The sequence below is a fragment of the Heteronotia binoei genome, chromosome 21, assembly GCF_032191835.1.
Source record: "Heteronotia binoei isolate CCM8104 ecotype False Entrance Well chromosome 21, APGP_CSIRO_Hbin_v1, whole genome shotgun sequence".
NCBI lineage: Eukaryota > Metazoa > Chordata > Lepidosauria > Squamata > Gekkonidae > Heteronotia > Heteronotia binoei.
The window spans coordinates 126,632,628-126,644,656 of record NC_083243.1 but is presented as its reverse complement, the minus strand read 5'-3'; the positions used below and the strand labels follow the sequence as shown (position 1 = coordinate 126,644,656).

General features: G+C 42.2%; 1 protein-coding gene across 2 annotated transcripts in view; it reads right to left on the bottom strand.

Moving 5' to 3' along the window:
- Positions 1 to 12,029, bottom strand: part of ANO3 (anoctamin 3) — a 328,242-nt gene that overhangs the window by 105,612 nt on the left and 210,601 nt on the right. For both annotated transcript variants that reach the window (XM_060262282.1, XM_060262283.1), the window contains 3 exons: positions 10,704 to 10,835; positions 8,996 to 9,102; positions 2,246 to 2,301 (listed from right to left, as the gene is read on the bottom strand). In XM_060262282.1, the coding sequence (XP_060118265.1) occupies positions 2,246 to 2,301; positions 8,996 to 9,102; positions 10,704 to 10,835 (295 nt within the window). The remainder of the gene's footprint in view (positions 1 to 2,245; positions 2,302 to 8,995; positions 9,103 to 10,703; positions 10,836 to 12,029) is intronic.

Genomic DNA, 12,029 nt, shown 5'->3' with positions numbered 1-12,029 from the left:
ATACAGAAATTGGCCTGCTAAAATTCCTGGGAGTTTCTTTAAAAAAGAAAAAATGAAGGCAGTTTTTTGGAACTAGGTTTGCCGATTCCAGATTGGGAAATTGATAGCAATTTGGGGGTGGAGCCTGGGAAGTGTGAGGTCTGGAGAGGAGAGGGACCTCAGCAGGATATAATGCTGAGACTTTCCTCTTCAATGAAACCATTTTCTCTAAGGAAACAGATTTTTGTGGTCTGGAGATCAGTTGTAATTCTGGGAGATCTCCAAGCCTCACCTAGTCCTAGAGTCTCTCTCTCTCTCTCTCTCGGCTTGGCTTCGCGAACGAAGATTTAAGAAGGGTGCAATAGTCCACGTTTGCTGCAGGCTCGCTGGTGGCTGACAAGACCAATGCGGGACAGGCAGGTCCGGCCACAGTGGCTGCAGGGAAAAGTCTATGGCAATCCTATTTGGAACCCAAACATAGAAATCTATCTGGAAGGACTTAATCTTCACAGGATGGAAGTAGTTTGCAGTTGGAAGACTCCTTTAATTTATTAATATGAATTTAATTCGTACACTTACTGTAAAATGTTTCTTACAGTAATTATCTAAATCACCCACACTATAATGCCCATCTTACAAGTAATGTTCCCTCTAAGCTGAAAAGTGTTGTGAGCAAAAATTTTACTTTGTGAGCTACTGGCATTAAAGTTGTGAGCTACTGCATAAATTATTGTGCTCTGGGGTCATCCTTCCTGAGCTAAGACAAAAATGTGTGAGCTGGAGGATTTTTAGCCTGAGTTAGTGTGAGGATCTAGCTCACACTAACTCAGCTTAGAGGGAACAGTGTAAATAGGTGAGATATAGGAATAACAACTTGTTTAAGACTGTCCCATGAAACTGAAAGAGGACTGGGATTTGACTCTAATGCCATAGTGCTATACACACTTTTGTACAAGTGCAACTGATATCAGTTGGAACTTAACATCAGAGCAATCATACATAGGATCCTATTGCAACATGTCTGCTCCTGTTAACAGAGCTCTTCTTATTCATATTAAAATATACTTAGGCATATTTCAAAGTAGAAATTATATTAAATAGTGTCTTTATGTGGAATGGTTCATTATAGGCGTATAGGGTTCCATAGCTTCCACCATTTACTAATCATTTCAGTAACTCGGATGAGTCAAATGCCAGCCTGGGTTCGCTGTGATCTGCTGCCCATTTTCCTGCAAATGTAAACCTAACATTTGCTTCTTACTCCTTCTGTAACACTGCTTAGTATCCTGGGGTTGTAAGCATATTGTTGCCTGTCACTATTTTCCCATCTGTAGTTCTGTCACTTTCTAGGGGTTCCAAGCACCAACCTTTCTTCCTCACTCTGTTATACCTTTGTCTGCCTTGCCTTCCTTGGGGTGCCAAATTAAAGCCAGGATCTGCTATACAATTCTGCCTATACCTCTAGTCCAGATGTCTCCCTATGATCACTCTGTATAAATGACTATATTCTGGGGATGTCAAATATTTCCTCTATCTGCTCTACCATAACTGAACCCAGTGCCCTGGCCCCACTGGTGAACCTACTGATGGCACCTGCTTTTTTTGGCCACTGTATGACAGAGTGTTGGACTGGATGGGACATTGGCCTGATCCAACATGGCTTCTCTTATGTTCTTAACCCTATTGAGATACAAATGTCTCCCCACATTTCATTGTAGTTGGATAAGTAACTTTGTAGTGCTCCAATTTTCCTTTTAAAAAAATAAATCACATTTTTTATTTTTAATTGCCTACATAACTGAGATCCTTTGTCTACAGTGTTTGAAATTTCATAGGGAAGATCACTTTTGGGGAGTATTTTTATATTGTGTGTGTGTCTGCATCTAGTCATTATGGAGACATCTGGTGACTGACCCTACTGCGGGCCTGGAGTATATTCAGAGAGGTGGTTGAATAAAGTCTGTCCCTGTCCTCCTGACTACAGGTATTTCAAGGCATGAGAATTCAAGTACTTGCCAGAGTAGACCCTGCATAGCTTCCGAGATCTGATAAGATTGGGCTTGCCTGGGCTATCCAGGTCAGAGTTGGAAGTTCACTTTGACAAGAAAAACTATCTCTGAAAATTCCATCCATCTTTTATAGAAATAAAAGAAATATGTCCAGAAATATGAGCACATGCAAGAAAATTTATTTTTCACATTTGGACTTCAGAGGTTAAATTAAACTTAAAATGGACATATACTTAAAGCACTGCTACTTAAACTACCTCATGAGGTGGAAATGCAGCTTCGTAAGTTCCATTGCTGAGTAGTCTATTGATACCTAAACAGAAAAGAAGATACACCAACTTAGTTATATAACCAAGATATTAGTCTACAAACAGTGCAATCCTTCAAAGCCCAGTGTTTAGAACAGTACTGGAAAATGCAGGCATCGTGAGCTGTTATCTATGTTTATCCAGGAAGGTGTCTCTGAATGTTCCTAAAGAAGGAAAGCTTCATCACATTTAACCTGAGCACGGAAGCAGTCTAAGTCATGAAATCAAGCCACACCTGTCTGAAAATATTTGTCCAGGGATTTTAATTTTGATGACCATCTGTGTACATTATGGGTTGAATCCAGTGGCTCCACATGGAGGAAGTAGTTCGTTCTTGAATGGAAGGACACCTCCACCCAGTGAAATTCTTGCCATTGAAAGGGAGCCTTGGATCCAACCAACTCCCCCTCCCCCTTTTGATGCAGTCTTTTTTTGGCCATTATGTTTTTGAGCATTGTAGTCTTTTGTTTGAAAGTTTTGAATTCCCATTAAACTGCAAGAAGTGAGATGACTCATGTCACATAGCTTTTGATGGTAACTTGTTAGCAAAATATCAGATACAAAGAACAACCTGAAGTAGTTTTTATCTGTTTGGAGGAAATTGTTGGCTATATTTTAAAGCTGTTTGTATAACATACAACATTGTTGTCATTGGCTTTCAGTTTAGCAGTATCAGAAACAAAGAAACAAGCAGGGCTTTTTTTTTGAGCAGGAACACACAGGAATGCAGTTCCGGCTGGCTGGGCATTGGGGCGTGTGGCCTAATATGCAAATGATTACTGCTGGACTTTTTCTAAAAAAACCCTGTATAAAACAATGGTGACATCAGGGGGTGTGGCCTAATATGCAAATGAGTTCCAGCTGGGCTTTTCCTACAAAACAGGCCCTGGAAACAAGCAATAGTAAGCATATGTCCCCAGTTCATTTTTTCTACTGATTCATATATTGATTCTGTTCTGCATTGTGCTTTGCCTACTTTGCATAACATGCAGAATTTCTAAACGAATGTGCATAGTTTATTCTGCTTTAAGTTTGAATCTTTCTGCCTGCTATTACTGATATGCATGATCACACATACAAACTGATCAAAACTCTGAACAAAAAGGAATCTTGACAAATTGTATTATTGGATCAGAATTCCTTTTTTCACTTCAGTTAAATATAGGCATCTGCATGTATGTGCAGTGATTAAATAATAGCACAAAAATACTGATGACTTTGTGTGAGTGTATGAAGACTGCATTTTTGCCTAATGTTTTAATCAATATATGTATAGGCTCTTGTGTCCTGGCATCATGGAAGGGACAGGGGAGATGTGATTTGAAAAAGACAGGTTGCTTACCTGTAACTGTAGATCTTCGAGTGGTCATCTGTGCATTCACACTCATGGGATATAGCGCCTGCGCTGATCCCCCGAATCTGTACCTAAAAAGCCCGGGATTTTTTTGCGCTCGGCACCAATGAGCATGCGCAGGCATCCCAGTACGTATGCTCACCGGAGTCAGCACGAGGATCCCACCAGTTCCTTCTTGACTGCTGGAAGCCCCCTAACATAGGGAGACCGTCAGCAGTGGGGAAGGAGGGCGGGTAGTGTGAATGCACAGATGACCACTCGAAGATCTACAGTTACAGATAAGCAACCTGTCTATCTTCTTCGTGGTCTCTGTGCTTCACACTCATGGGAGATTAGCAAGCAAGACATACCTGGAGGCAGGAAGACGGTCAACCAGAAGAGACAGCTTGCAGCACCACAGCTCCCAGACAAGTCCTCTGCTGAGCATGCACATCCAGAGCGTAGTGCTTCATGAAAGCATGTGGAGAGGACCAGGTGGCAGCCTTGCACACGTCCGTCAGGGAAACGCCTTTCAGGAATGCCACCGATGTCGCCATCACTCTAGTAGAGTGTCCACGAATGGGCCCAGGCTTTGACAACAAGTAGCACAGTTTAATAGTCTCAGTGAACCACTTCGAAAGCCGCTGAGATGAAATTCTGGAGCCCAATTTAGGAGCAGCATAAGAAACAAAAAGATGCTGGTCCTGACGAAAACGCTTAGAATGACTCAAATAAACAATAATGCACGCTTAATGTCCAGGGCATGCCACCAACGTTCCTCATCCGAGGAAGGCGTGGGATAAAACGTGGGTAACCAAACATCCAACTTAAGGTGAAACTGGGAAACCACCTTGGAAAGAAAAGAAACATCAGGAGCCAAAGACACTCTGGACTCCTTAAAAACTAAATATGGGTAGTCACAACGCATAGTCATGAGCTCCCCTACACGGTGTGCCATGTGATTGCTACCAAAAAAAGCAGTCTTCCAGGACAGAAGCTGCAGAGAACATGTTGCCATTGGCTCAAAGGGACATCGGGTCAACCTGTCTAATACTAAAGTCAAGACCCGCAGCTGTGGGGGTGACCTTGATGGGGGATGCAATCTGAGCAGACCCTTTAGAAACCTCTTCGAATGAGGATGAGCAAAAACTGAATGTGCTTCAACAGACTTATGGTACACTGAAATTGCTGATAAATAAACTTTAACAGAAGAAAAGGAAAGACCAGCATCCACCAAAGATAACAAAAAAGTCAAAAATCACTGATAGCCCCACCCGTTGGGGTGAGACTGTAGGGTCAACCAAAAACTGAATAACCTTCCCCCACTTTCTGTCATAGAAAGCACGAGTAGACAATTTTTACTATTTATAAAGATGTGTTGGACTCTGCTGGAGAACTCACAGGGTCTATAAACCACAGCGTCAGCTTCAGGTGAGGCATGTTGTGATGGAACACATGACCGTCCTGGGCCGACAGAAGGTTCGGTTCTGCTGGAAACTGATAAAGAACCCCCCTTGCTAGTTGCTATTTTGTTGACAGCTCTTGTCAGCAGCAGCAGAGGCGGAAACAAGTATAGAAACCAATCGTTCCACTGGAACATCAGGCTGTCTCCCAATGACTCTGGATCCAAGCCTCCCCTGAAACAGAACAGAGGACACTTCCAATTCCTGGTTGTGGCAAGTACCTTTACCTGAGGATACCCCCAGTGGTTGCCAGTGGTTTGGGATGCTGAAGCAAACCTGTTTTTGTTGTTTCCTCTATAGGGGGATCTGCTTTCTTGTTGGGGAGACCAAGGTCTCCACGGCTGGTCGGGGGAGAACTTTTGGTAGGGCCTCTTGGGCCAAGATTTATGCCACTGCTTAGGTTTGCCAGCCCTAGAGGAGGCCAGGACACCCAGGTTTCTTGAGGTCTTTATATTCTTGTCCATCTCTTGGAGGACACTGTCGGTGGTCGAGCTGAAAAGACCTTCACCTTCAAAGGGCAGGTCTTCTACGAAGGCCCTGGTGTCAGGCTGAAGAGCTGTAGACCTTAGCCAAGAGTGATGGTGAAGGGAGATGGCAGAAGTGATGGTTTTGGCCGATATGTCCACCATGTGCTTTGCTGCAGCCAGTTGTTGCTTGGCCACAGCAAAGGCCTCCTTTTGCAGTTTCCTAAACGAAGATCTCTTCTTCTCACTCAGGGAAGACAAAAGGGGTGTGAGCTGCTCCCAAATGAAGTATTGGTAGCGAGCCATGCACGTGGCATAATTGGAGACCTTAACTCCCAGTGTCCCAGCCAAATAAAACTTCCTTCCCGTATTATCCAATTTCTTGCCCTCTTTGTCAGGTGGGGAAGAATGGGTCTTGCATGCCTTGGATGATGAAGAGACCACCACCGAGTTGGGCTTCGGATGGGCAAACAAAAACTCAGCACCAGCCTCCTGGACCCGATACATATGGTCCAGTCTCCGGGAAGAAAGGGTGTAGATGCCGGTTTTGCCCAAGGCTCCTTCACCGCCTGCAGGATAACTTTTGTCACAGGCAGGGCCACAGCTGTCAATGTGTCCCTCTGCATAATATTGAAGACCGTGTCATCGACGACTGGCTGTGGTTGAACCACTGTGAGGGAGAGGGAGTTTGCCATCCGCTTCACCAGGTCCCCATAAGACTTCAGATCTTCCGATGGAGATATGGGAAGATCCTCAGCAATATGCGACTCTGGCGAAGGTTCCATCTCTCTGTCAGGGACATTGGTACCGACCTCGGAGTCTGATGATGAGGAGTTTCTTCTCACTGAGTGCTCAGACAGTATCGGAGTCGAAGCTCGCTCGGGTGACTGCAGAGATACCAATGATCACACCTGCACTTCCTCCACCCTCTCTTTGCGTCTTTCGGGAGGGATCGACACCGATGCTTGCTGCCTTGAGTGATGGGAAACTCTTGAAAGATGAGTGGCTTCTGACCACTGATCCCATTCGGGAAAGTCATGTGGAGGGTACCACTGGTATGGCAGGTATGGGTAACCATAGGAGCAAGGCCACTGACGTTGATTCCATGGCGGAAGTGGTGGGAAACGTCGAACCATGGCAGCTGGTTCTAGCTCTCTTCTTTCCATAGTCTGTGCAAGAGGTGCCAGGGGTTTGTTCAGTACTGAAGCCTCGATCTCCGATATCGAACCACTGTCGCTCCGACAACGTGATCCCTGGGTGCGCTGGGTCAGGTCTATCTCCTGCTCCGATCCCGACAGGCGGATTGGCTGAAAACCTCTGCTTCTCAACATCGAAGGACTCCTTGTAGACGCCAGGATCTTCCAGGGTGGAGCAGCTTGCGTCGATGCCGAAGTATCCCGAGAAGGGGAAGGAGTGTGGGAAAGTCTATTCTTTTGCTTCTCCTTCGACTTCTTTGGGAGGGACGATCCGGTCCCCAAATTGTCCCAACGCTTCTTGGTGGGAGTCACCACTAACCCTTTAGAGGGTTGTTTCATGGGTCAGCCTCACTCAGTCGGCATATCAGCCTGCACCAGTGACAATGGCTCGACCGATGTAACCGTTGGGGCCGGGGTGGCTTCCCCCATCGATACCGATGGGCCCGTTGCCATTTTCGATGGACGAAGAGCCGATTCCACAAGTGCTGCCAATAGCCTTGCTGCCCGGTTTTTGCGGGTTTGGTTAGAGAAGCTCAAGCAATGCAGCCACGAATGGACTCGGTGTTCCTCACCCAGACACAGTAAGCAGAGGGAGTGACCATCAGAAGGTGCAATCTTGCTACCACACTTGCAGCAACATTTAAAAAAACTCCAACACCTTTCCATAGGCACCGGAACCCACACAGAATTATTTCTGAGGGAATGGAGGAAAAAATAAAGCCCTGAGGGGCAAAGTCCAACAAGAACAGTCTTTTTTTTCCCCCAACAACAATAACTATCTATAATTATTTAACTATCTAACTATTAACTAAGAAAACAACAAACAGGCTATATAACAAATAGAAAAATCCAAAGGATTACAGTACCGACCAGAGCAATAGAAAGAAGATCCTCTCAGCGTGGCAGTCAAAAAGTAACTGGTAGGATCTTCACACTGGCTCCGGTGAGTATGCGTACTGGGACGCCTGCACATGCTAATTGGTGCTGAGCACGAAAAAATCCCGGGCTTTTTAGGTACCGATTCAGAGGATCGGCGCAGGTGCTATATCCCATGAGTGTGAAGCACAAAGACCACAAAGAAGATCTGCAGCAAACTATGCATGCTCAGAAGCCTATACACGTCAATTAAAAAAACAGAAGAATGATGGATAGCTTCAAGTTTCAAGTTTATTTCAATTTATATCCCGCCCTTCCCACCAAAGTGGCTCAGGGCAGCTCACAGCACATAAAATCTAACATAAAATTATTTAATTTAAAACATCTTACACAGTTAAAACAGTAAAAGGAGTGTGGGAATAGCAAGAATATTGGTGCAAATAATGCAATACAAATGCAATGCAAACAAATTATATCAGGTAAATAGGAGTTCTAATATTTAGGTGGGCAGAATTTCATAATCAAACCCCCCCCCCCCCAATTCCCAATACATAATATTACTTTTGGATTGCACTCTATGAACCACAAGTAGAAGGTGCTTCCTGTTGTGGATCTTTCATGCTGTTCTCATCTTCCAGATGCCTCCACTGAAATCTGATGTTGGAGGTGATGGAAGTCTCATAGACAAAATGTCACAGGATACAAGAGGCAGCAATGAGATGGAAGAATTGGACAAAATCAGCCCACTTCTCTCTTCCACCAAAGGAGCCTCTTGTGCTATCAGTGAGCTCACTCATGGAACAGTGAAGAGGGGCAATTTCACTGCAAACAGTGCACCACCACAATGCCCATAATGTTTTGTCCACAAACTTGAAAGTTTTGAGGCTACTGGGGGAAGGGGAATGGGGGAGGGAACAATAAGTGCTGTTGGACTCACAGTTCAGAGGATCCACCCACTAAATATTAAATCAATACATATTGTTGGTTTTCTGTGAAGAATTCAGATGTTAGTTTATGACATTTTTTCTAGCCTATAGCAAGTATTTAATGAATATTGCACTGAGTTGTGGTGGAAAGTTCCTTCATGTGACATGGCAACCCCGTGGGTTTTCAAGGCATGAAATGTTCAGAGGTGGTTTTCCACTGCCTGCCTTTGTGTCACACCCCTGGTATTCCTTAGAGTTGTCCTATCCAAATACTAGCCAGGGCTGACCCTGCTTAGATTCTATGATCTGGCAAGATTGGGATCCCCTGGGCTATTCGAGTCAGGGACATACTGAAGTAAATCACTGAATATTTGAGTGGCTGGATTCATGATGCCAGCAACAACTAGTCTAAAACCCAAAATAAATATTATGAATTGGTACCCATTTTTGATTTGCCATCTTCATACTTTGTCCTCTGCAGCATATGGTGTACTATTCTACTTCTTGTGGAGTTGCTGAAGAAACTGTCTTTGTTGTTGATTGTAAAACTGCAGAAGAGGTTGATAATGTTAATTAATGTTGACAGCAACTATTTCAGTACTAATATACAATATTTTTCACAATGAACAAAATTGTCTGATAGTTTCAATATAAGCTTTTACACCTTTGAGACCTCTAAAATTTAATAACAAAGAACTATATTTCAGTTGGCTACTATTTGCAGTCCATTATTAACTGTAGAGCACTGCATTGTGACCCCTCCTGAGGAACTACATTTGTGCTTTCTTGTTTCTGAGCCACAAAGGAACAGAAAGTTCTCTAGTGCACTTCTTATGTAAGCATCCACCCCAGGACAATAGTGCAGCTTTCAACTCCCTCCAATTAAACTTATTTGAAAAGGAACTCAGTTCACCTGTCGTGAGATCTATAAGAACTGAGTAATCTCCAAAGCTCATGGATCTTACAGTGAATGAGAAATTACTCTTCAAAATCCTAAAGAGTACTATTTTCTGCAATTAAAGGCATGTTTGAACAGTCGTATCATATTACATGCCCCCCTCAATTCACTCTGTTTTTCATTTCAGTCTTCCAATCAATCAATCAATCAATTAAAACCTTTATTGGCAAAGATTGATTATTCTTCCTGAATTCTTGTTTACCTTTCAATTTATTTCAGAATTGGAACATGCACCACTTATTGCAACTTTCAGTCTCTTGAGTTCATTTGCATCTTTTTAGAACCTCTATATTACTGATACGCATGTGCAGACTTACCAAATACTGTAAAAAGCTATCACTACACTATTTTTTGTGCGGGGTTTTAGTGATCCACATACATGCTACAGAGAATTTGTAATACCCTTCATAAACAGAACTGAAGCAATTGTATGCATGATATTATACAGTGTTTTATCAATACATGTATGTGCATCAGTAATAAAATGGAAAGCAAGAAGACACAATTAGTGAAGAAACTAAATGCCTGGAGAAGTGCTTGATGCTGTATCCCATAAATTTAAAACAAAGCTAAGTGAAACAACACCTGGTTGAACTTCAAAAACAACTAAATAATTTGGAATTTTGAAACTATGATAGTCAGATATGGAGGATTTTTGAAGTATTCCTAGTTGGAATGGACTCCAGGATAATGGTAGAATATTCTATTCTAACACTTTCTATATATTTAACATCATGGCATATTTCATTATCTGCTTCTGTTGAAGAACGTTTGAATGGCACTGCACCAGTAAGAATAGACTGTGAATGATCTTCAGTCACCCATTTCACAAAACTGAAACCTACACTTTTAGTCAAGAACCCTGAATATTTAATTCTGCACATGCAACCCCTCCCCATGATTTGCTTCCCAGGATTTCACAGATTATGAGGTACTGAACACTTTTTCACTTCAGATTTGCTTAACATTCTTCAAGAACTGCTTCTAATCCTATGATTTTGGAGGATTGTCAGTTGATGATATGCACTCTACTTCTAGAAGCCAGAGCATATAGAATATAAAATCCACTCAGTTTTGACACCAACCATCTGTTAATGATAAGTGTTATCTGTTATGTCACCAACTGAGGAAAAATGAAATATTCATATGGGTGTCTAATGAATCTTTTCTATGTCATCATCACTTACTTACTGATGTATGCGTGCTCGACTAAAGGGTGCTGTATAGCAATCTGTTTCTTCCAGGTCAGGGAGTGCTTCTTTGTCAAGTTTCATTGGATTTCTGGGCAACCAGCTTTTCAGCTCCCTCATATTCCTCTGCAAACTGGAAAAATTGGACTGAAATGTTATTTTATTATTCTCTTGTATACATTTTTGCCTGTATGAGCAGTCTTTCAGTATATGCTATATGGCGTTGGAATGAACACAAGAAGGACTGGACTGATGGCAAAGTAAATGATAAGGAATATTCTATAAATTACTCCATTTGACTAGAGTAATGTGTGGCTAGTACAAGTAGCCACACATATCTTTCATTGCCACTACCACCACACCTCCAGTTTAAAAAAAAGAATATATTTAGGAGCGTCTTTTTTGGGGTTGCTTTGTTTGATATGAATTATTATGACAAAACCTAACCTACAATAACCACATCCATCACTATTTGTCATGAATTAAGGACAAGCTGGGGAAGGTGTTTGACAAGTAGGGAAATAAAGTTGATATCAGAAAGTAGATTAGGAATTTAGTTGTGCCTGATCAGTTTTATTTACTGATCCATGGTAAACTGAACATCTGACAAAAGACAAAGTTATGCTAAAATTGCAGAACAACTTATATTTTAAACAAGAAGCCATCAAAAGGAGATGTTTTATAGTGCAATCCCAAGAAGGGAAAGAACTCAAAGAGCTGATCAACTTCATCACCAGTGTACCTCAGAGATACAAGGTGGACAGGGACTCTAGTATTTTGACTATGGGTCTGTTCCTAGTGGAGTCTTATTTCCTCTACACACAATGTCCAACAGAACAGCTATTATGCTGGTGGCTGGCTGCCACCACTACAGCAGTCCTCAGGATTGAGCTGACAAGACTGCATTTATCATTCATGTTATCATTAGTTTGCTGTTTATTTTTTGTAACCAATTACAAATAAAGGGTTATTTTTAATGAATTTAATGTTCTGGTAGTCTTTCTATTCCTAAAATAATAAAACCCCCTAAATTTGGTTCATCCTGCTGAAGGGACTTTAGCCTTCTATAATGGCATTCCTTGTCAGTAGAAAGTTCTTCTGATAGTCTCAGATCTAGTAAAACTGAGATTTTTTTCTCTATAATAAACAAAATTCCACAGAACCTTGTTCCAGAGGTATGACTGTATAGATGTCTTCTCTCAAAGGTATTTTTTCCCTATTAAAAATAAACAAGTTTTGAAGTGAGGGAAATGACATAATCAGTCTGCATTCATGGAACACAAGTTAATATTTGTTCCCAGATTAGCACAGCTGATCTCCAGACAAC